Source organism: Rana temporaria, chromosome 5 (genome assembly GCF_905171775.1).
Source record: "Rana temporaria chromosome 5, aRanTem1.1, whole genome shotgun sequence".
Lineage (NCBI taxonomy): Eukaryota > Metazoa > Chordata > Amphibia > Anura > Ranidae > Rana > Rana temporaria.
This window is the reverse complement of record NC_053493.1, coordinates 178,208,747-178,234,736: the sequence shown is the minus strand read 5'-3', so window position 1 is coordinate 178,234,736 and position 25,990 is coordinate 178,208,747. Positions and strand designations below refer to the sequence as shown.

At 46.0% G+C, this 25,990-nt stretch overlaps 1 protein-coding gene across 1 annotated transcript in view; it reads left to right on the top strand.

Moving 5' to 3' along the window:
* RECK (reversion inducing cysteine rich protein with kazal motifs) overlaps window positions 1–25,990 on the top strand; it is an 861,635-nt gene that overhangs the window by 60,786 nt on the left and 774,859 nt on the right. Inside the window, exon 2 of the mRNA XM_040353423.1 lies at window positions 11,156–11,214. Coding sequence (XP_040209357.1) covers window positions 11,156–11,214 — 59 coding nt within the window. The remainder of the gene's footprint in view (window positions 1–11,155; window positions 11,215–25,990) is intronic.

The window sequence follows — 25,990 nt, the reverse complement described above, 5'->3', positions numbered from 1 at the left end:
ACCAGGCAAACCTAAGACACCTACTCTGCATCAGGATGTGCAGTGAGCTAATATATGTGTATTGTAAGACTATTAGCACAACAGTGATTGCACCTGTACTAGTACCTCTGCTTTGCAGCTTAAAGCGGGATTCCACCCGCGTTTTTTTTTTAAAGTTAGCAGCTACAAACACTGTAGCTGCTAACTTTTAATAAAGATACTTACATGTCCTAGGTGCCCGCGATGTCGGTCCCCCGAGGGCGATCCCTTGATCGTGCCAGGTCCCGACGCCACCATCCTCACTAAGGGAAACAGGCAGTGGAGCTTCACTGCCCATTTCCTACTACGCATGCGCGAGTCTCGTGGTGCTGTATGAATGGGTGGCTGATCTCTGGGATACACACAGTTCCCAGAAGGCAGCGCGCACCATTCCCCAGAAGAAAATGCAAGGATGAAGACCAGCCGCGGACTATGAAGAAGCAGATTAGGAAGATCCGCATAGCAACCACAATTTCTGGTAGGTAAAAACTTTTTTTTTTTGTAGAATTTGTGACTTTTTTTAGGGTGGAACTCCACTTTAAGGACCATGTCTCCCAGTAAGAGGGGGACAGGGGCAAATAAAAGAGGCACTAAGGGATCCACTGCACCAAGTGCTAGGGGTTCTGTACATGCCTTCAGATAACCATCCCCCCCGATAGACTGGTAGCAGCCTCACAGGATGACCATGTACCCTTGTCAGGCTTTGCAGCCTCTCCTAATATTGCAGCTCCTGTGTATGTCACTGAGGACACTTTGAAAGCTGCTTTGGATGGCTTAAAAGGAAGGATTGCTACATTAATCACAACCTCCTCAAATAGTGGCAGAAAGTGGGGTAGGTCCCCTTCATCTGTTCTGGCTCTCTCGTCAGATGAGCATTCTGAGGGTGAAAAATCCCTATCTGGAGATGAGGATCAGGTGCAGTATGAGGATTCAGAGGATGAGAAGATTCCTTCTACCTCTCAGGCGCTTAAAATGCAGGTGCAATATTATGCAGAGATGGTGCGTACCTCATACAAATTGCCCCCTGCTGAGGCTGCCATGTCCTCTGTTTCCTCTTTGGGGTCTCGGAAATCCCCACAGGCTGAGTATACCTTCCCAATTTGGAGAAATTGATGTATGATGACTGGGTTCACCCAGATAAACAGTTTTGTCCTCCTAAGAAGTTTTCCCTCCTTTACCCTATAGAGGAAGGTTTCACCAAGAAATGGGGGGTGCCCGCTATAGACGTGGCTATTTCTTGTGTAAACAAAAACCTGACCTGTCCTGTAGACAATGCTCAGGACTTCAAAGATCTAACTGATAAAAAAATTGAATCTTTGCTTAAAGCCTCCTCCTCTATGGCTGGTGCTGTGATACAGCCTGCAGTTGCAGAAACTGACATGTGCCAGTTCCTCAAGGAACAAATGAAACAGATGGTTAGCCTCCTCCCTGCAAAAGAAGTTGAGGTTCATGAGGACCTTCCTAAGGCCCTATGTTTTGCGGTTGATGCGATTATAGACTCTGTTCAGCAAGCATCCCGCCTGAATCTCCTGCTGGTACACATGCACAGGTCCAAAGGGCTGAAGCATTGGGAAGCTGAGGTTTCTTGCAAAAGATACTTGGCCACATTCCCATTTTATGGGAAAAGCCTATTTGGGGATGATTTGGACAAAAATATCCAAAAGATTACCGGAAGCAAGTCTACACTGTTACTGGTTAAAAAGAAGAGTAAACGTCCCTCATTTAAATGTTCTCATTTCCCAGCCCCTGGAACTCCGTCTTCCAGGCAGTGGAGACGGCCTCCCCAGTCTAATACTAGGGGAAAAGCTCAGAGCCAAGCCCAAGGGCAGAAAAGAGCTTGGGGTTCAAGGTCTTCCAAGCAAAACCTCAAAACGTCCCTATGAAGGGGGACCCCCACTCGGCGGAGTGGGGAGAAGGCTGCTGCGGTTCGCAAGTGCCTGGCGGCAAGATGTTTAGGATAAGTGGGTCATCTCCACAGTATCTCTAGGCTACAAGCTGGAATTCTGAAAATTTCTGCCACCCTGTTTTCTGAGATCAAGGATTTCCAAGAAACCAGAAAAAGGAGGCCATTGCTTTTGGCCCTGGAACGCCTTTTGGCCTAAGGGGTAATCGTAGAGGTAACCCCCAGATGATCAGGGCTCAGGGTTCTACTCAAACCTCTTTACGGTTTCAAAACTAAACGGGGATGTCGGACCTATCCTAGATCTGAAAGACTTGAATCAGTTTCTGAACATTCTCATGGAGTCTGTCTGTTCAGTGGTCTCCACCCTTCAGGGGGGAGAATACCTGGGATTAATAGACATCAGAGATGCATATCTTCATGTGCCAATATTTCCTGCTCACCAAAAATTTTCAAGGTTTGCGGTAGATCAGCACCACTTCCAGTTTGTGGCCCTTCCATTCGGTCTGGCTACTGCACCTCGGGTATTCACAAAGGTACTAGCCCCACCTCTGGCAAAGCTGAGAGCACGGAGCATAGCAGTAACAGCCTATCTGGATGATCCGTTGCTCATAGATCAGTCCGTAACACGCCTAGACCGCAATGTGTGCAGCATAGTGGAGTATTTAGAGTACCTAGACTGGGTCCTCAATCTGGAAAAATCCTCCTTACAGCCTCAAAGAAGGCTGGAATATTTGGGAATGATTATAGACACGTCCCAAAGCAGGGTTTTCCTGCCCAGGTCAAAGGCCAATGCCATAAAAGACTTGGTCCGAGTGATAAAAGCAAGGAGGGAACCTTCCATCCATCTATGCATGAGGTTATTGGGGAAAATGGTAGCCTCATTCGAAGCTGTTCCTTATGCACAGTTTCACTCAAGGCCATTGCAGGGCAGCATTCTGTCCGCTTGGAACAAAAGAATCCAGGCTTTGGACCTTCCAATGATCCTTTCTCCACGAGGACTACAGGATGTTACAGATGAGCCTTCTTTCCTTACCTTCTTGTAAGTGTGTTTTTTACAATGTGTCATTAAAAGAACCTCTTTAATACTGCACTTAGGTGGCGCTTCCTTTCTCTACCCCTTTTTTGACGCCAGCCTTATAGGCTGAGGAGCAGTTCTGGAAGAGGCATCTGCTCAAGGAAGGTGGTTCAGAACCGAAAAGCTCCTGCCCATCAACATTCTGGAGATTCGGGCAGTTCATCTGTCCCTCAGTCTGGTTTTACAGACTGTAGGGTTGTCCTGTTTGGATACAGTCCGACAACACCACAGCAGTGGCTTATTTCAATCACCAATGAGGCACCAGGAGTCTGGATGCCCAAATAGAGGTTAATCACATTTTTTCTTGGGCAGAAAGGCATATTCCTTGCCTATCTGCGGTCTTTATTCCAGGGGTAGAAAATTGGCAAGCAGATTTTCTAAGCCGCTAGCAACTGAGTCCAGGAGAATGGTCTCTACACCCCAACATTTGTAGACCTGTTGGCTTCCAGGTTCAACACAAAACTGGACAACTTTGTGTCAAGGACAAGGGATCCATTGGCTCAAGGGTCTGATGCCCTGACAATTCCGTAGGATCGGTATTCTGTGATTTATGCGTTCCCTCCAGTTCCGCTTCTCCCACGATTCTTTCAGAGAGTCAAGAGGGAGGGAAAGCCAGTGATTTTAGTTGCCCCGGCTTGACCCAGGAGATCCTGGTATGCAGAAATCGTTAAGATGGCAGAGGGGAGGCCTTGGGTTCTCCAACTACACTCAGATCTACTCTCACAGGGTCCAATATTCCATCCTGCTTTACAAAGTATAAATTTGACGGTTTGGCTGTTGAGACCCACATTCTGAAGAGACGGGGGCTCTCCTCAGGCCTTGTTCTATCCACTTTGGTTAATGCTAGGAAGTCGGCCTCCAGGCTCATCTGCTATAGAATCTGGAAGGCATATGTTTCCTGGTGTGAACCCAGGGGGTGTCATCCTAGGAAGTATGCCATTAACAGGATACTTGCCTTTCTTCAGTTGGGCGTAGAGATGAAGTTGGCCTTGAGCACTATCAAGGGCCACATCTCGGTCTTGTCGGTATTCTTTCAAAAACCACTTGCCTCTCATTCCCTGATCCAGGCCTTTTGTTCAGGGAGCGCTGCGCCTGAATCCGCCGGTCAAATCTCCTGTGTGCCCATGGGACTTAAATTTGATCTTGTTTTACAGAAACAAACTTTTGAACCATTGCACCATGCTTCTTTAGTTCTTTCGACAAAGAAACTAGTTTTTCTTGTAGCCGTATCCTCAGCAAGGAGGGTATTGGAGTTGGCAGCTCTTTTATGTAAAAAGCCATATATTATTATTCATGAAGACAGGGTCGTGTTGCGTCCTCACCCAACATTTTTACCTTGTAACGGTCACTACCGTTTACGATATTCCATTCCATCCCCCCACGACAGCTTATCCGACAATCCAGCCAACAGGACCCATTTCATTTCCCAGTAAGGCAAGACACACGCTCTGTTTCTGGTTCCAAAATGAATGAATCTTTTAATGGTAAAACTCAGGTTTTTATACAGTTCACAACCAAAAAGCATGTTACAGGGACAATGAAACTCTCCACCCCCAAAACATCACACAATGGGGCTTCATACACATTCTTTTAGATAATGACATTCAGGTGAGTTAATTATCCCCCAGACGTCCTGCCCCCGACAATAAGCTATTCACCTGCATAATACACATTCCTATGTCAGATGTTCTGTCTCCGACAATAAGCTATTCACACCTGATACACAATACACAGACGTCTGACCTTTAGAGGGTGCTCAGTCACATTCCATACCTTATCATCAATAGACTTTTCACACCATACAGTGTCATAAGCATCCACAATGAAAGGTCTTTCAGAAGCCAGACTCAATTAACACCTCAAAGTTAGACATCTGACCTTTTACAGACTTAGGCCCGCATTCAGATATGAAATACGATGGCGTATCTCCGGATACGCCGTTGTATCTCTGAGTGCGGGCCGACGTATTTATGCGCCTGATTCAGAGAATCAGTTACGCATAGATTTCCCTAAGATCTGACCGGCGTAAGTGTCTTACACCGTCGTATCTTAGGCTGTATATTTACGCTGGCCGCTAGATGGCGCTTCCGTATAGTTACGCGAGGAATATGCTAATTATGTATTAACGCCGATTCAGAAACCTACGTCTGGCCAGCGCATTTCTTTACATCGTTTACGTTAGGCTTTTTCCGGCGTAAAGTTACCCCTGCTATATGAGGCATAGCTAATGTTAAGTATGGACGTTCCCGCGCCAAGTTTTGAAAATGTTACGTCATTCGGGAATAGGGCTTTGCGTAAGTTACATTCACGTAGAAACCAATGAGGCTTTGCAGCGTAATTTCGAGCATGCGCACTGGGATTTTTTCACGAACGGCGCACGTACGTGGGGTCACAGTGTATTTTCATAAAAGAAGCCCACATCATCAAGATTTGAATTAGGCGGGCTTACGCCGACACACATACGCTACGCCGCCGTAACTTCGGGCGCAAAATCTTTCTGAATACGGGACTTGCCTGTCAAAGTTACGGCGGCGTAGCGTATATGCAATACACTACGCCCGCCTAAAGATAGGCAAATCTCTCTGAATCTAGCCCTAAATGTTGTATTTTTGCCGTAACTAAGGGCGCAAGTTCTTTCTGCATACGGAACTTGCGCCCTAAGTTACGGCGGCGTACCGTATGTGAGCTACGTTACGACGCGCCGGCAGATACTGCAATGTATCTGAATCCGGCCCTTAATTAGTACAATAGACACAAAACAGTATTGGCATCACACAATGGACAATGGAATATTTTAGGAGCCCGACTCAATTAACACCTCAACAGTCTATTGACCTGTTCATAAGGAACAACTTGTAATATTCTAAGATATCCTGCAAAACATGATTTATCATTAATGTCCCATCTCGTGTAATCAGAGATATCAGTTCTCAGTCATCCTATGCCCCTATCGGACATAAGATGACCCTAGACCCAAGAGTCATTGGTGAAGCTGGCACAGGAGTACCCCACATCCTTCAGAAGTCTCTGGGTGTAACGGGCCATTCCGTTACATACCTAAAGTGGTTTCAGGATTTCATCTGAATCAAGATGTAGTCATACCGTCCTTTTTTATTCTCTAGATGTTGTAAGAGCGGTAAAAATGTATCTGCAAGCTACGGCTCAGATATGAAAGACTGATTGTCTATTTATTCTGCCACAGGGCCCAAGTAAGGGCCAGGCAGCGTCAAAGCCCACTATTGCGAATTGGATTTGACAAGTCATTATTCAGGCCCATGCTTTAGAAAAGAAGATTCCTCCTTTTCAGGTTAAAGCGCACTCGACTAGAGTGCCTGGTGCTTCATGGTTAGTGCTGCACCAGGCCTCCATGGCTCAGATCTTCAGGGCTGCTACTTGGTCTTCGGTCCATACATTCACTAAGATTTACCAAGTGGATGTTCAGGGCTGTGTACTGCAGGCAGCAGTGTAGGTCCTCTTTTCCGATGGCGGTCTTTGTTTCTGGTCTGTGTCTCCCTCCCCTCAATTTGGGCATTGCTATGGGACATTCCACTAAGTAATTATCTAAGCCTCTGTGTCCTGTGATGTATGATCAAGAAAATAGGATTTTTTAAAACGGCTTGCCTGTAAAATCCTTTTCTTGAGAGTACATTACAGTACACAGGGCTCCCACCCCTCTTCGGGATTAAACATTATTGCTTTGCTACAAAACCGAGGTGCTCTTTTTTGTTATAACAAATTAAATGAAAGAGAGAGGGGTGAGGGGTAAGGGAAGGAGGATGAGAGAGAAAGGGGGGATGAGAGAGAGAGAGAGGATGCGCATGAGCATGTATGGGAATGACATCAACACAGCCCAGCCAAGGAAAGTGACCGAAGGCACAGAGCCTAGAAGGAAGACCAGGTGAAGATGGAAGCGCCTGGGACCAGCCGGACTGATCACAGCGCAGCACTGGAGGGCTCAGTCTGATAATTTAAGTGTACCCTAATGTGCTAATATGCTGTGCATATTTGTACACTATGGCATAACCTACCTCAGGGCTTCTAAAAAGTAGTAATGTTAGTGAAGTTTACTTCTGCTTTATTATCACAGTATTATCTGTATGTAGCTTTTGACAGGCTGCGCAAGCAGCCCCGTATCTCCGGAACCATTAAAGGATCACTAAAGGAATTTTTTTTTTTTAGCTAAATAGCTTCCTTTACCTTACTGCAGTACTGGTTTCATGTCCTTATTGTTCGTTTTTGCTTTGAAGTAGCTGTAATTCTGCTGTGATCTCCACACTTCCTGGTTGTCTGGCTCCTTATAACCACAGTACTGGGAGCTTTTCACAGTGGTCTAAGCTGTCATTACTGTGTGTCTAAAACTCCTCAGAACCAATCAGATTCATTTTAAAAACAAAACACTGCCCTGGATTTGTTTGTTTGTGTTCTGTGGGTCTCCTTACTTCACAGAAACATGAAACCAGTTTAAAACCGAAAGTGAAACTAGAGACACATTATATGATTGAATTTAATCTATTTTTAATCATTTTTAAAAGGAATCGGTTAACTTTTATGTCTCTATACCCTGTAAACAGTCATTTCAGCAAAAAAAATGTTTTCCTTTAGTGACCCTTTAACACATTACAAAGCATACAAAATCCTATTTTATTTGGCTGCATAGAAAATGTTTATCACTTCAACTTGCACAATAAACACCTTAAATGTAAACACGCTACTCAATATTTTTTCTGTAAAATCCAAATATAAAAATATTGAGTAGTGTGCGGACATTGAAGTGATAGAACGTTTTTTTTATATAGCTAAATAAAGTACAATTTTGTAGTGACTTATGGAGATTGATGTTTTATTCATCTCTATCTTTATATTTGAGTTCATTTGTTTACTGTAGAAGTTTGTTGGATGAGCTAACACCATAATTAAGTGATTGTCAGAGCCGGTTCACACTGGGGCGACTTGCGATCCGACTTCATGTCGCCTCAAGTCGTCCCAAGTCACGCTGTAGAGAAAAACAATGGAAGTGAATGGGAGCGGTGTTAATACACACGACTCAAGGCGATCCGACTTCAGAAAAGGTTCCTGTACTACTTCAATTCGACTTGTAGGCGATTTGTACCCATTGATTTCAATGGAAGTCGCCTCAGAAGTCGGATCACTGTCTTATCTGAAGCTACTTTCCAGGAAGATAACATACATTTCTCAGGCAAATCTCTCCTGCCCTCCTCCCTCCCCCTCCCTCTCCCAGAGCTGATTGTTGTTTTATTGGCCACTGGAAAGTCTCCTGTCCTGGAGACGACTTCAAGTTGTGTTGTAAATCGCCCCAGATCGCCCTGTGGTTCATGTTCAAGTCGTGTCGGAGTCGCCTCTGAAAGTCGTGCTGGAAGTCGTGTCGCCCTAGTGTGAACCGGCTCTAAGGCTCTATTCACACTTGTGTGACTTGTCATACGACTTTGGACACAAAGTCGCATGACAAGTCGCAACCCATGTATTTCAACGGAAGATGTCTAGATCTGTATGACTTAAAGTTGGAGCAACTTTAAAGAGGTTGTAAAGAGAATTTTTTTAAATAACAAACATGTTATACTTACCTCCTCTATGCAGCTCGTTTTGCACAGAGTGTCCCCGATTCACGACTTCTGGAGTCCCTCGGTGGCTGTCTCTGGTCCTCCCCGCAAGAACTCCACACATTCATGCAAGCTCCCTCGCATTGTGTGGAGTCCTTGCGGGCGCGCTCCTGTGATACAGCGAGTGGCCATATACTCTGCCCCACCCCTCGGCGCGCCACGTCATTGGCTGCGCTGCTATCAATCCATCCGTTCTAGCCAATCAACGGCCAGGCTGAGCAGTTTGGTTGCCGAGGAGAAGTATAAATGTGACCCTGACCTCACTGCTGCCACCTGCTGTCCGGGGGGTGAGAGTCCCCAGATAGCAAGTATGGGCACACAGTACAGCCAGAACTGGAACAGAGGCCTTAAATTTAGCCAAATAAACATGGTCAGAGGCAACTAACTTTCTGACCCCCTCTAAATTTACAGCAGCACCGGCTACGAAAGTACTGTAGGAAGGCGCTACATATATATGTGTGCTATAGATTTGTTATATAAATTCCCCAGGAAATTTAAATAACATGTGTTCTAGTGTAAACCTAGTGGTTTAAAGGGGTTGTAAAGGTAAAACATTTTTTCCTATATAGCTTCCTTTACCTTAGTGCAGTCCTCCTTCACTTACCTCATCCTTCGATTTTGCTTTTAAATGTCCTTATTTCTTCTGAGAAATCCTCACTTCCTGTTCTTCTGTCTGTAACTCCACACAGTAATACGAGGCTTTCTTTCTGGTGTGGAGTGTCATGCTCGCCCCCTCCCTTGGACTACAGGAGAGTCAGGACACTATCTACTTTGCAGATAGAGAAAGGAGCTGTGTGTTATGCCCTGTACACACGATCGGTTCGTCTGATGAAAACAGACCGTTTTCATCGGACGAACCGATCGTGTGTGGACCCCATCGATTTTTTTTTTCCCATTGGTGAAAAAAAATAGAACCTGTTTTAAATTTTTCTTATGGTTAAAAAAACGATAGAAAAAAACGATCGTCTGTGGGGAAATCCATCGGTCAAAAATCCACACATGCTCAGAATCAAGTCGACGCATGCTTGGAAGCATTGAACTTTTATTTTTCTCAGCACGTCGTTGTGTTTTACGTCACCACGTTGGACACGATCGGATTTTTAACCGATGGTGTGTAGGCAAGACTGATGAAAGTCAGCTTCATCGAATATCTGAGGAAAAAATCCATTGGTTCGTTTTCATCAGACGAACCGATCGTGTGTACAGGGCATTAGTGGGCGTCCTGACTCTCCTGTATTCCAGGGTAGGGGTCGAGCATGACACTCCACACCAGGGAGAAAGCCTTGCATTAATGTGTCGAGTTACAGGCAGAAGAACAGGAAGTGAGGATTTCTCAGGAGAAATAAGGACATTTAAAAGCAAAATCGAAGGATGTGGTAAGTGAAGGAGGACTGCACTAAGGCAAAGGAAGCTATTTAGGAAAACATTTTTTTTACCTTTATGCCGCGTACGTCATTTTTCAGCATGTCCAAAAAACGAAGTTGCCCACACACCATCGTTTTTGAAAAATGATGAACAAATCGCGGTGACGTACAACACATACGACGGCACTCTAAAGGGGAACTTCTATTCGCCTTTGGGATGCTTTTAGCTGATTCCTTGTTGGTAAAAGACGATTTGCGTTTTTTGTCTGTAACAGCGTGATGAATGTGCTTACTCCATTATGAATTGTAGTTTTACCAGAACGAGCTCTCCCGTCTCATAACTTGCTTCTGGGCATGCGCGGGTATAAAACGTTATTTTTTCCCACACACGATCATTTTTTACAACACGAAAAACGACATTTTGACATTTCAGAAGCTGAAAAACGATGTGTTGCCCACACACGATCATTTTAAAAGACGTTTTAAAAAATTTCGTTTTTTTTTTTATGACAAAAAACGACCGTGTGTACGCGGCATTACAACCCCTTTAAATGATAAAGTTGGTGTTTTTGTTATTGAGTTCACTTTCAGAAAAGAGGCAGCAGACACTTGCTTTATTGCAGAGTAGAATCTAACACGCATTTTTCACACATACTTCAAAGACATGTCCGTTATGGCTTTCAGAATGCTTTATTGCAAAGAAAAGTATTGATATCTACCCCTACCATGCCACAATGTCTTCAAGTGCTACACTGGGTATTGCTTGAAATATGTTTCTGGTGGTGTGAGATGCCCGATTCCGTGTTCTGCTAGACTCTACTTTCGGAATCAGCAGAAGGAAGCACAGAGCATAGGAAGGATAAAATGTTCAGGTGTTGGTTTTACAACCAGTGTGGTTCAGCAGTGAAGATCGACAGCACATGTGATAACCTAAGTTTTAAACTTTTTTCTTTTGCAGGTAAGCATTTTTTTTAAATACTTTTTTTACTGTATATGGCAACAGTTGGTTGCATGATTAAAAAAAAAAAAAAAACGTTCAATTCAGGTGTTAGCTGGAAATATTCAATATAAAACCTGTATGTTAAACATATAAAATGTTAAGATTTCTTTTACTTTTTATCTATGCATATTACAGTAATTTATGCAAGATCTAAGTATAGCTTTATGTGTTTTATAGATTCTTCTTGCTGCTATCAGGCAAAGGACAATTCAATGTGTCGGGAAATGTGTATACAGGTAAGTACTTGTAAATATATGATTTTATAAAGTCACAGGAAGAGCAGATTGCTTGTTTAGTATGATATGTATGAATTTTTTATATAGCTGCAAAAGGCTTCATTCACATTAGTGCAACTTCAAAGTCACATGATTTCCAGTGCGACTTTGATGCAACTTTTGGTGCGATTTTGATCCAACTTAACATTCTGTGGATCAAAGTTGCATCAAAAGTCATACCAAAGTAGTGCAGGCACCTTTTTCAAAGTCGCTGCGACTTTAAAGGGTTTGTAAAGGAATTTTTTTTTTATCTTAATAGCTTCCTTTACCTTAATGCAGTGCTGTTTTCATGTCCTCCTTGTTTGTTTTTGCTCTTAAGCTGCTTTAATTCTTCTCTGATCTCCACACTTCCTGGTTGTCTGTTTCCTGATAACCACAGTACTGGGAGCTTTCTCTCTGTGGTCACTAATCAAGGAGGTGTGATTACAGTGTGTCTAAAACCCCACAGTACCAATCAGTTTCGTTTTCCAAACCATCACTGCCCTGTATTGGCTCTGTGGCTCTGTACATCACAGAAGCAGGAAACAACATGCAAAAACGAAACTAGAAACTGAAGGTACATTATATGATTGATTTTTATCTATTTTTAATAATTTTTAAAAGAAATCAGTTAACTATTATGTCTCTATACCCTGTAAACAGTCATTTTAGCAAAAAAAAAAAACATTTCCTTTACAACTCCTTTAAGGCCTCATGCCCACTGACGTTTTAAAATACAGGCTGTAAAGCTAGTACAGACGCCAGGAAAAAAGTGGCGTTTTTAACACGATTTTTTCAGCGTTTTGCATTGAATTCAATGCACGTTTTGCCGCGCTAGTTTTGAGCCACATTTTTCTGTCTCTATTCAAAATCAATGGTTCCCTATGGGAGCCCATTGATTTGAATAGAGGTCGCACCAGAAGTCGGATCAAGATGATCAGACTTACGGGGCGACTGGTGTGCAAAGAATCTTAAAGAGGAACCCCACGCAAATAAAAAAAAAAAAAACATTTGCGTGAGGTTCCCCCCAGGATGATATCAGACCCTTCGGTCTGGTATGGATTTTAAGGGGAACACCTATGCTGAAAAAACGGTGTGGGGGTTCCCCCAAAATCCATACCAGACCCTGATCCGAGCACGCCGCCCGGCCGGTCAGGAATGGGGGTGGGGACGAGCGAGAGACCCCCCCTCCTGAATTGTACCAGGCCGCATGCCCTCAACATGGGGGGTGGGTGCTTTGGGGCAGGGGGGGCACTGCGTCCCCCACCCAAAAGGGCCTCTTCCTGACAACCCTGGCCGTTGGTTGTCGGGGGTCTGCGTACTGAGTTGTAACAGGGTCGTAAACCATGGCCTCCTCGGCCAGAACGGTATTACTGCAATAACCATGGCTGAGGACTTCCGAAGTTGGGACAGGAATCTCGCAATCAGAGGAGTTGGAGGGAAAATGTACCCCAGCTCGAAGCTCCATGGGTGGACTAATCAGTCTGTTCTTTCGGCTGATGGGAACTCTGGACAGGAACCTCTGACACTTGGAGTTCTTCGGTGTGGCCGCTAGGTCGATTTCTGGTACTCCCCAAGTTTTCATAAGAATGGAGAATACCTGTTGGTTCAGGGACCATTCGTTGTTCAAAAGTGTCTCTCGGCGTAGGTAGTCGGCCAACAAATTCTGTGCTGCCGGGACGTATACTGCCCTCAGATCTAACAGGTGCACTTGTGCCCATTCCAATATGGGGCAAACTTCCTCCAGAAGCGTGCGACTCCTGGTGCCTCCCTGTCTCTGGATATATGACACCACTACTTTGTTGTCCATCCTGATCAGCACACTTTTCCCCTCTCGAAGAGGCGCAAAGGTCATGAGAGCCTAAAATGGCTGCCCTGAGTTTTAAAATATTTGACACTTTGCCCTGAGCTCGAAAGTGCCACTGGCCTTGGGCTACTTGGTCTAGATCAGTGGTTCTCAACCTACCTAGTGCCGTGACCCCTTGATAAAATTTCCCAAGTTGTGGGAACCCCAACAGTAAAAATTTTCATAGCGTGGGTTGTCAGCACCCAAGGCAAAACAAGTAATTTGCGCCCCTAACCCTTACATTTGTGAAGTATTAAAACCCCTTATGGTACATTTTAGTATGTACCACTATTTGTTCTCCTTTTATATCTCTATCCTAATTTCTTCCCCCCCATCCCTCAATCTAGCCGTCTTTCTTGAGTGGCACTGCTGGTGGGAGAGTTGGGATGAGAGGCAGTGCTGGTGGGAGAGTTGGGATAAGTGGCAGTGCTGGTGGGAGAGTTGGGATGATTGGCAGTGCTGGTGGGAGAGTTCTGATCAGCCATCATAGGTGCTCTTGATCTTTTGCTGATCTGAGAACTGTAGTTAGGACTTTTAATGGGAACTATAATCACAGGTAGTGTTACTCACTTTGTCTCCGACTTTGTGGTGTCTCGTAGCAGTGACACCTCTACCGAAATCAGGAGATCGGGTCTCCTCCAGCCCCTCCCACTTCACATTCCTCACCAGTCAGCTGACCTCTAGTCTCTGCCCCCCAGCCATGTCGTGAACTGAATGGGCGGCTGCAAAGACGCTGAGTGAGTGGCCGTGGGCTCCAGGAACAGCCCTGCTGGGTGGCTGCAAAAGAGGTGCGGGCTTCAGGAACAGCCCATGATTTGGTGACCCCTGGCAAATTATCATTTGACCCCCGAGGGGTCCCGACCCCCAGGTTGAGAACCACTGGTCTAGATAGTGTGCTCCCTATCCCCTCTGGCTGATATCTGATGTTACTACTTCTGGACTTGGGGGAACTATTGGTCTGAACTTCCTGAGGTTGGATGGGTGCGTCCACCACCATACTGATTGCTTTACCCAGCTCGGGATGTGAATGGTTTGGAGCATTGACGTTCCATTCCACTGCCTGAGAAAGGAGTTTTGTAAGACTCGCATGTGCCACTGGGACCACTGTATCATGGGTATGGTCGCTGACTTGGACCCCAGGATACTGAGGCAGGCCCTGGCCGGTAGACGTCTGGATGATAACAGATTCTGCATCTTCTGGACTAAGGGCTTCAGCTTCTCTTGAGGGAGTTGCACCCGGTTCAGCCTGGTATTTAATTCTGCCCCTAGGAACACCATGACTTGCGTGGGCTGGAGACTGCTCTTTTTCCAGTTGACTAGCCACCTAAAGTCCTGCAGGGTCGTGAGCAATATCTTCCGGTGATGAGTCAAGGTCTCCTGATTTTCTGCCAGGAGCAGGATGTCGTCTAAATAATGATGCACTCGCAACCCCTTCTCCCTGAGAAGTGCGATCAGGGGTAAGAGACTTTTGGTGAATGTTCTGGGTGCTGAGGAGATGCCGAATGGGAGGCACCGAAATTGGAAATGACATTGATTGAGAACCGAAGGAACTTTTGGAAGCCGGGAAGAATCAGGTCGTGAAGGTGAACGTCCTATAAATCTACCGATAACATCCAGTCTCCCATGTTCACCGCCAACAAAATGGACGGAAGGCTTTCCATTTTTGAAGGCCTCTATTTTGATCTTCTTGTTGAGCCTCTTTAGGTCCAGGACTGGACCTAGGTCCCCTGTTTTCTTTCGTACCAAATATAAAGGGGAATAAAACCCCCTCCCTTTTTGGTCCTGTGGTACTTCTATTATTGCCCCTTTTGTATCAGTTCTGTTACATACTGTAGAAGTAAGTCTACAATAGGTAAGTAAATGAGTAAGTCGCGTGCCTGTGACGTAACGTGTAGGGAGGAGCCTGCGATCGAATCCAAGTGCATCGGATCGAGCTGAGGAAACAGCATACTGAGCGGCGTTTCATGCTTTATTGAAAGCGGGGATTCGTGAGTGTATATGCTGATGTTCTGAATTACATTTACGATCTGTCATCGAATATTGCGCAATGAGGTTTTCTTTCTTTCTTTCATGTAATACCTGCCTGTGAGTGCCTGTTCATCTGATCACAGCGGTGAAGTGCTGGATCAGCATTCATACTGAAGGAGGTGTTTTCCTGATTGTGACTTTGCTAATCACTGTGCACTATTTAAGGATTTGGTTGCATCTCACAGTATATGGAGACTTTATCTCCCTGATTAGTTTGTACGTTTTATCACTTTTAAGTTAATATTAGCGCATCTATATATTATATATATATATTGTAGAAGTAACCTTCTTTTGTCCGGGTAAGATGGTACCTCGGTAGGCTGGAATGTGTTCTCCGGTAATGTGCCCATGAATTTCCATTTGTGACCGGTCTTGATAGTGGATAGTGTCCATGGATCTACTATGTGACTTGCTCATATTTGAGCGAATCTCTTGAGCCTGGCGCCCACCTGAGCTGGGTGGGTGGCCAAACCCTCAAAAGGACTTCTGCTGTTCCCCAGCTGTGAAAGCCTTGGCCTTCTGTACCCTCGTGAAGGAGGGTCGAGCATTCTTCCAGTCCCTCCTGAATTCCCTGCCGGGACGGTAGGATCTAACATCCCTGTACTTGTCAGGAAGATTACGCCTGTAAGCGGGACCTTTCTGGGACTTAGGTCTTCTATCGGAGGGAATCGCCCCAGATTTCCCTCCCGTAACTTTGGAGATGGCTGAGTCCAGCTTTGCGCCAAATAAATTTGAGCCATCATATGGAATTTTGCACCAGTTTGATTTTGATGCTGCATCCAGGGCTTCAGCCATAAGGCTCTTTTTGCCATAACTGAGGCTAGCATTGCCCTTGTTGAAGATCTGATAATGTCGACTGAGACTCCTGCCATGAAGTCGCCTGCCAACTTAATTTCCTGGAGGGAGGAAATTACCTTTTCCTGGTTGGCTCCTTCTAGAATGGACTTCTCAACGTTAGCCGCCCATGCGGAGATGGCTTTAGCTACTGCAGCTGTGGTGATAGCTGGCCTACAAGAGCCTCCTGCTGTGGAGTAAGCCTTTTTCAGTTCTAGATCGATTTTACGATCAAGTACATCCCAGAAGGTAACTGCATCTTCAATTGGTAGGGTGACGTGTCTAGCAAGTCGCATTAAAGATGAATCGACCATAGGTGCATTGTTTAGGGAGTTGATTTAAGGGATACAATTTTGTAAACTTGTTGCTAAGACTAGGCCGCTTATCCGATCTCTCCCATTCATCCTTTATGAGGTCCTCCAGCTCCTCGATGAAAGGAAAAGATTCGGGATCCCTTGTTAGTTCCGGAAAATTTTTCCGAACCTTCTGAGGTTCTGCCTTATCCTCCTCCCAGCTGATCGCTTCCTTGACTGAGCGGGCAAATGGTTCGACTAAATAGAAGTGGAAGCCTGACGCCGGTTCACGGTCCTCATTCTCAGAGAGGGTTTATGAAACCTGGGTGTAACGGCCGGGTGCTGGCGACGTGCTTGGGGTAGGATCGTCTGCTAGAGGAGTCGTAGTTCCCAAAATTTACCCCTGTGGTGACTCTCTTAGGAGCTCTGTAGCTACTCTGGCATTCAATTAATTCTGTTTGGTCGCTTTGTTGAAGCAAGAGCGGCAAGCCAATTTCCCTGGCAAGGCTGGAGCCCCGCATACCCAGCAAGCGTTTCCTGCGGGATGGGTATGATAGCTCCGTTCGTGGTGGGATGAAGGTGATCGTCTGCGGTGGGACCGACTATGATGGGAGCTGCTTTGACTCGAGTGGCTATGTCTTGAGCGACGATAGCGAGAGGGTGACCTTGAGCAACTTCAGCGTGACCTTCTGCTGGAAGCATGGCTTGATCTCCCTCTGTGCTGCGAACTTGCGTCTCTTGACCTGATAGGGCTACCAAAAAATGCAACGTTAGTGGTCAGGCTCTCTTTTTTTGTCTCTTCTCTACTTACCACTAGACATGTGCAATTCGTTTTGTTTCTAATTCGTTTTTTTACGAAAATTCGTTAATTACGAATTTTCGTGTTTACGAATTTTCGGACTTCCGAAAATTTAGACTTTTTGAATTTTTGTATTTCCGTTTTTTTTTTACGAATTTCGGAAATTCGAATTTTTCCACTTTCGAATTTTTCCACTTTCGAATTTTTCAAATTTCAAATGTTTCAAATTTCAAATGTTTCAATTTCCGAATTTCGAATTTTCGTATTTCCGAATTTCGAAAATTGAAAATTCGAAAATTGAAAAAAATGTTTTGAATTTTTCAATTTTCGAAATTTTGAAATTTCGTATTTCCGAATTTTCGTATTTCGAAATTTCGAAAATTGAAAAATTTTGAAAATCGAAAATTCGAAAATTCAAACATTCAAAAATTCGAAAATTTAGAAAATTGAAAAATTCGAAAATTGAAAAATTCGAAATGTCAAATTCGAAAATCGAAATGTCCAAAATTTAAAATTTCGAAATGTCAAAAATTGAAAAATTCGAAATGTCAAATTCGAAAATCGAAATGTCCAAAATTTAAAATTTCGAAATGTCAAAAATTGAAAAATTCGAAATTTGAAAAATTCGAAATTCGAAAATTGAAAAATTAGAAATTCGAAAACTGAAATTTCGAAAATTCGTAAATTTCCGAAAATTCTTTTTTTTTTTTCGTTTCATTCGTTTTTTGCTTTTTCGGAAATTCGAAAATTTCCCGAATTTACAGAAAAAGCAAAAAAACTGAAAAAATTGTTTTTTTCGAAATTTACGAATTTCCGAAAAAAAACTAAAACGAATGAAACAAAAAACGGAAAAAAATAATTTTTTGAATTTCCCGAATTTACGAACAAATAAAAAAAAAAGAAAATAACATTAACGAAAAAAACGATTTTTTTGGCAGTGCACATGTCTACTTACCACCTTCTGGACGGCCTCTTACCTAGTTTGCTGGTGGTGGTCTGCGAGGGCAGTGGCCTCCATGAGGAGATAGAGAGACAGCCTAGGACAGTCTGTAAAAATGGGAAAGAAAAGGGAAAGGAAGATATTTAATTATTTATATATTTTATTTTATTATAAATATTTTCAGGGCTAACAATAAATGACTGACCAGCCTGGAGACATTCATGGCACCTACCTTCACAATCTTCCACTCTGACTAATGCAGAGCAGCAGCCTCTGTCCCACAGCCATAGAGCTGTGTTTTTAAAGTCGGCACCACCGTGCGTTTGCGCATGCACGGAAGTGCTGTTGTTATTTCTTTAATTTTAAGAGAATTTTCAAGAACAATGCACATTCCCTTTTTTGTCTAAAATGTGTCCTTGTAAAAACATAGTGGTGTCCTAAGCTCCCACAATTACTTCGTAAACAAGAGGTAGACAAACAAGGTGGAGAGTATTTTTTTATTTCATTTTTCGCAATAATGAAATAGTTTATTGCCGATAAACAAATTGCAGCAGTTACATGTTGCTCAATAAATATTTTAAAGTAGAGGTTCACCCTAAAACAATTATATAACATTACATCCAGCATACTAACGACATGTACAGTATGCTGGTATATTTTTTTTTCGCCGTACATACCGTTTAAATGTTATTTTCCCCCCGGCTTCCTGGTTCTGATTCCCGCGGGACTGGGCGTTCCTATTGAGAGCTTAGATGATTGACGTCTGGTGAAAAACTTCCCATGGCGCATAAAGCGCGTCACCAGTTTTCCATAAATAGCCGACCTGCGAGTCGGCTCTATATGGCGCCTGCGCAGTCAGCTCTACACGGCGGGCGAGGGCGCCATATAGCAGAAAGTGCACTAAAACATTGCGGCTTGAACCGCAATGCAGAAATAAAATACAGCAGCGTGTGGACCATTTTTAGCCCAAGGCAGCTCATCTCATCAGGCCTTTTTTAGTCAAATGTATCGCCCACTGTCAGTCCCTTCGGGATCCATGTCTCATTCATCCTAATAAAGGTGAGGTAATCTAGACTTTTTTGACCTAGGTGACTTCTCCTCTCAGTGACAATACCTCCTGCTGCACTGAAGGTCATTTCTAAAAGAACACTTGAAGCGGGGTAGGCCAGAAGTTCTATCGCAAATTGGGATAGCTCAGGCCACAGGTCAAGCCTGCACACCCAGTAGTCAAGGGGTTTATCGCTCCTCAGAGTGTCGATATCTGCAGTTACGGCGAGGTAGTCTGCTACCTGTCGGTCGAGTCGTTCTCTGAGGGTGGACCCTGAAGGGCTGTGGCAATGCGTAGGACTTAAAAAGCTCTGCATGTCCTCCTTCAACAACACGTCTGTAAAGCGTCCTGTCTTTGCCGGCGTGGTCGTGGTAGGAGGATTACTTTCACCTCTTCCCCTGTTAGATTCCCGTTGTGCTGTGACATCACCCTTATACACTGTGTAAAGCATACTTTTTATTTTATTTTGGAACTGCTGCATCCTTTCCGACTTCCGGTAATTCGGTAACATTTCAGGCACTTTTTGCCTCTAGCGGGGGTCTAGTAGCGTGGCCACCCAGTACAGGTCGTTCTCCTTCAGCCTTTTTATACGAGGGTCCCTCAACAGGCACGACAGCATGAAAGACCCCATTTGCACAAGGTTTGATGCCAAGCTACTCATGTCCCGTTCCTCGTCCTCACTGATCTCACTGAAGGTCTGTTCTTCCCTCCAGCCACGTACAACACCACGGGTACCAGGGTACTACGGCCTGATCCAGTGCTCTTCGCAGGGCACGCTCCAGGAAGAAAACAAATGGCATGATGTCGCTGATGGTGCCTTCAGTGCGACTGACTAGGTTTGTCACCCCCTCAAAAGGACGCATGAGCCTACAGGCATTGCGCATGAGCGTCCAGTAACGTGGCAAAAAATTCCCAGCTCCGCAGAGGCTGTCCTAGCACCCCGGTCATACAAATACTCGTTGACGGCTTTTTCTTGTTGGAGCAGGCGGTCGAACATTAGGAGTGTTGAATTCCAACGTGTCGGGCTGTCGCAAATCAATCGCTTCACTGGCATGTTGTTTCGCCGCTGGATATCTGAAAAGTGCGCCATGGCCATGTAGGAATGCCTGAAATGGCCACACACCTTTCTGGCCTGCTTGAGGACGTCCTGTAAGTCTGGGTACTTACTCAGATTCAACACATGTGCCATGCACGGCACATGTGTCAACTTGCCAAAATTCAATGCTGCCAACAAATTGCTTCCGTTGTCACACACCACTTTGCCGATCTCCAGTTGGTGCGGAGTCAGCCACTGATTCATCTGTGCGTTCAGGGCGGACAGGAGTGCTGGTCCGGTGTGACTCTCTGCTTTCAGGCAAGTCAACCCCAAGACGGCGTGACACTGTCGTATCCCAGATGTGGAATAGCCCCTGGGGAGCTGGGGGGGTGCAGTTGATGTGGAGCAAGACGCAGCAGCAGAAGAGGACTCAGCCGAGGAGGTTATCGAAGAGGATGGAGTAGAGGAGGTGGCAGCAGGCCTGCCTGCAAGTCGTGGCGGTGTCACCAACTCCTCTGCAGAGCCACGCATTACATGCTTGGCAGCCGTCAGCAGGTTTACCCAATGCGCAGTGTAGGTGATATACCTGACCTGACCGTGCATTGCAGACCAGGTATCAGTGGTCAGATGGACCCTTGCCCCAACACTGTGTGCCAGACATGCCATGACTTCCATTTGCACAATAAAGTACAGTTTGGGGATTGCCTTTTGTGAAAAGAAATTTCGGCTGGGTACCTTCCACTGCGGTGTCCCAATAGCTACAAATTTTTTGAAGGCCTCAGACTACACCAGCATGTATGGTAAAAGCTGACGGGCTAAGAGTTCCGACAAGCCAGCTGTCAGACGCCGGGCAAGGGGGTGACTCTGTGACATTGGCTTCTTACGCTCAAACATGTCCTTGACAGACACCTGACTGTGGGCAGATGAGCAGGAACTGCTCAAGGCGAGAGACGGAGTGGCGGATGGTTGAAAGTGGGCAAGGAGGACAGCAGTGGTTGAAGATGCTGGACCAGGAGGAGGATGGTGGGTTTGAGCTTGTGTGCTGCTTGTACTCGTCATCATGTGTTGATTCCATAGGCGTTTGTGATGTGCGATCATGTGCCTTGGCAAAGCAGTTGTACCTAGGTGGGTGTTGGATTTTCCACGACTCAGTTTCTTTTGGCACAGGTTGCAAATGGCATCGCTGTTATCAGAGGCAGACACACACAAAAAAATTCCATACTGCTGAGCTTTGCAATGACGGCATTCTGTTGGTGGCAACAGCATGCGTTGATTGATGTGCTGTCTGGCTGACCCCGGGTGCCGATACATGCTGTCTGACTGTGCCACTAGCTCCTTGAGACGACCTCCCCCTGCTTCCAACTTGCCTCCTCCTCCTCTCTGTCTCCCCATCTGAACTTTCCCCCTGTTCTTCTTCTCTTCGAGCGGGCACCCACGTGACATCCACGGACACATCGTCATCATCAACCGCTTCACTTGTATCCGACAACTCAGCAAAGGAAGCAGCAGCAGGTACAACATCATCATCATCGTCATCATCATCACACCGTACTTCCATGTGTGTAATGCTGCCTGACTGAGACATATCCCTTTTATCTACAACCTCTGGCAATAATGGTTGCGCATCACTCATTTCTTCCAACTGATGTGTAAATAACTCCTCTGACAGATCAAGTGAAGCAGCTATGGTGCTAGTGTTGGTGGTGGCGGCAGGCGGGCGAGTGGTAACTTGAGAGGTGCCCGAAGCTGAGCTGGAGGAGGCTGGTGTGTCAATGTTCCGAGCGGAAGCTGTAGAAGATTGGGTGTCCTGTGTTAGCCAGTCAACTATGTCCTCAGAACTTTTCGAAATCGGGGTACGTGGCCTCTGAACACTGGGCATTATTCTAGGACCAAATGGAATCACAGCCCATGACTGCTACCAGTAGGGACACTGACCCTAGCCAAATGCAAAACTAGTGAAAAACAGTAAAAAAAGATGAGTAGAATTGTTTTAATTCAGCCACATTGGAGGGTTTTCCAGCATGAACGGCCTGTGTAAGGTCATGATACAGCATCTCAATTGGATTTAAATCCGGGCTTTGACTAGTCCACTCCAAAACCTAAATTTGGTTTTGTTTGAACCATTTGGAGGTGGACTTGCTGTTGTGTTTTGGATCATTGTCCTGCTGCATAACCCAAGTGCACTTGAGGTCACAAACTGATGGCCGGACATTCTCCTTTGGCATTTTCTGGTAGAGCTCAGAATTCATGGTTCCATCAATTATGGTAAGTCGTCCAGGTCCTAAAGCTGCAAAGAAGCCCCAGACCATCACGCTACCACCACCATGTTTGACTGTTGGTATGATCTTGTTATGAAATGCATGAAAGAGAGAGATAGTCACCATATCAATTGAAACAGTGTGATGGTCGCATCCCTATAATATAGAACAAAATGGCTGTCCCCCCTAGGATGGGACTTTAAAAGCCAGACACTGTGATGTATGTAGAAACAGCATTTTATTACATAGAAAATATCAAAAGACTTGAATACAAATGTTTAAAAACATCAACCATGGTGGGTGGTATTCATGTATGTAACAAAACAAACATCAACTGTACAACAGAACATATAACATAAATTACACTGTCCTATGAGTGATGTTCCCTGGTACCCGATGCGTTTCCGGTATACAACCTTCATCAGGGGTAGCAAGCAGGGGTGAGTACAGTCAACAGTTCTTTTATACTCTAAAACAATGATAAAAGAGATGCATCATAAAAAACTGTAAACATGGCATGGGGTAAGTGTGCATGACTTCACAATTCCAGCAAAGCTTCATGCAGTGCATGTGTTACATACCAATAAGAGTGGCTCCATACGAAAAAGTTAATAGAAACAAACTGTGGAGATGGAGACACTGAGAAACATTAATTCAGCACCAATTTGCACTTAAAAATTATAAATTCAGGTCCTATACCTAGCCAGCAACGATGGCTGAGTTCCAATGATCCACTATGGGGCTGGTGGGTAAAAAAACAAAGAAGGGACATGATGTCAGTGTCCGGTCATCTCCCAATATATGAAGGAAAATAGGCAGATAACAAGGGGCAGGGAGTGGAGAGCAAACACCAAAATCATGATGTGTAGAAGGAGTGAAATATCTATCCAGCAGTAACCTGATAACAGGGGTAAAGGGGGGGCCTAAAACACTCACTTATTAAATGAAGTGTAGTTACCGGTTAGACTAAGCAGGCAGGGTGTGGGGCCATCGGGACCTTCAGTAAGGCACCCCAAGTAAGTGGATGGTTTCAAAGAAATTCCTGTATACCGCTGTGGTCCTCGTCCCCCTATATCTGTGGTAGAAAACAGCAGGGTTGGCCACCATTCCTCTGTATGAGAAGCTTGGAATGAACACAAAGACACAGGGTTGTAAGGTACTTACCAAAGTATGTGAATTCTTCCGTATGGATGGCGTTTCTCCTCTTTGTGGTGCCTGACATCCAGCGCTCTCCTAGTTATGAAATGCTGTATTCGTTTTATGCCAGATATAACGGGACACACACCTTCCAAAAAGTAAAAATGTTGTCTCATCGGTCCACAGAATATTTGCCTAAAAGTCTTAAGATAATCACGATTTTTTTGGTAAATGTAATGCCACGTACACACGATCATTTTTCGGGTTGTAAAAAACAACGTTTTTTAAAAATGTCATTTAAAACGATCGTGTGTGGGCTTCAGAGCATTGTTTGGGTTCTGAAAAACGACCAAATTTTTTTTTCTAACGTGCTCTATTTTTTCACTACGTTTTTAAAATATGTCGATTTTCGGGTTGGAAAAAATGGTCGTGTGTTTAACGACGCGAAAAATCCGCGCATGCTCAGAAGCAAGTTACAGTGGGTGACCGCGATATTGTGTCAATCTCGCTCCCTTTCTCGGCGAGATTGAGCACCTACGAGCCCCATCGCGGGAGCCAGCGCCGAGCTGGCTTGCCGCGATGGAGACAAAGCCGTCATAGAAGCGATGGGACATCCGACTTGGATTCCCGCCAATTCTAGCGTGGGCATTTGGTATGCATTCCCGAGAGGGAGAACTCCCCGCCGGATTTTAAATAAAAATCCGGCATGGGTTCCCCCCTCAGGAGCATACCAGGCCCTTAGGTCTGGTATGGGATGTAAGGAGACCCCCCTAGGCCGAAAAACGGCGTAGGGGTCCCCCTACAATCCATACCAGACCCGTATCCAAAGCACGCTACCCGGCTGGCCAGGAAAGGAGTGGGGATGAGCGAGCGTCCCCCTGAGCCGTACCAGGCTGCATGCCCTCAACATGGGGGGGTCGGGTGCTCTGGGGCAGGGGGGCGCACTGCGGCCCCCCCCATCCCAGAGCACCCTGTCTCCATGTTGATAAGGACAGGGCCTCTTCCCGACAACCCTGGTCGTTGGTTGTCGGGGTCTGCGGGCGGGAGGCTTATCGGAATCTGGGAGCCCCCTCAAATAAGGGGGCCCCCAGATACCGGCCCCCCACCCTAAGTGAATGAGTATGGGGTACATCGTACCCCTACCCATTCACCTGCAAGACAAGTGTTAACACAAATAAACAACACAGGGTATTAAAATATTTTATTAGTCTGCTCCGGAGGCTCCCCCTGTCTTCTTTAGCTCTTTCAGCAGGGGGGGCTTCTTCTTCACCGCCGTCTGGTTCTCTTCCGCTCTCCGGGGGTCTCCTCCGCTCTCCTTCTGCTCTCCGGGGGTCTTCTCCGCTCTCCAGGAGTCTTCTTCTATTTTCGCCGCTCTCCGCTGTTGACTCGGCGCACCCCAGTTCTTCCTCCCGCTGTCCGGTGCCTTCTCCTTCAAGGCTGGCCGCCGCTATACTAGCAGGCGGCCAGCCCGCTCTTCTGTGACGTCATCTTCTTCACTTCTCTTCTTCAGCCTTCTCCCGATGTTGACCCGATGCCAGTCTTCTCGCTGCAATGACGGGTGCGCGGCTTGCATCCGACTTATATAGGCCTCACAGTCCCATCATGCTCCGGTACCTACCCACGTGGGTAGGTAACACGTGGGTAGGTACCACGTGGGTAGGTACCGGAGCATGATGGGACTGTGAGGCCTATATAAGTCGGATGCAAGCCGCGCACCCGTCATTGCAGCGAGAAGAGCCGGCGGGTCAACATCGGGAGAAGGCTGAAGAAGAGAAGTGAAGAAGATGACGTCACAGAAGAGCGGGCTGGCCGCCTGCTAGTATAGCGGCGGCCAGCCCTGAAGGAGAAGGCACCGGACAGGGGGAGGAAGAACCGGGGTGCGCCGAGTCAACAGCGGAGAGCGGCGAAAATAGAAGACTCCTGGAGAGCGGAGAAGACCCCCGGAGAGCAGAAGGAGAGCGGAAGAAGAAGCCCCCCCTGGAGAGCGGAAGAGAACCAGACGGCGGTGAAGAAGAAGCCCCCCCTGCTGAAAGAGCTAAAGAAGACAGGGAGAGCCTCCGGAGCAGACTAATAAAATATTTTAATACCCTGTGTTGTTTATTTGTGTTAACACTTTTCTTGCAGGTGAATGGGTAGGGGTACGATGTACCCCATACTCATTCACTTAGGGTGGGGGGCCGGTATCTGGGGGCCCCCTTATTTGAGGGGGCTCCCAGATTCCGATAAGCCCCCCGCCCGCAGACCCCGACAACCAACGGCCAGGGTTGTCGGGGAGAGGCCCTGTCCTTATCAGCATGGGGACAGGGTGCTCTGGGGTGGGGTGGGGGCCGCAGTGCGCCCCCCTGCCCCAGAGCACCCGACCCCTCCATGTTGAGGGCATGCAGCCTGGTATGGCTCAGGAGGGGGGGCGCTCGCTCGTCCTCACTCCTTTCCTGGCCGGCCGGGTAGGGTGCTTTGGATACGGGTCTGGTATGGATTGTAGGGGGACCCCTACGCCGTTTTTTCGGCCTAGGGGGGTCTCCTTACATCCCATACCAGA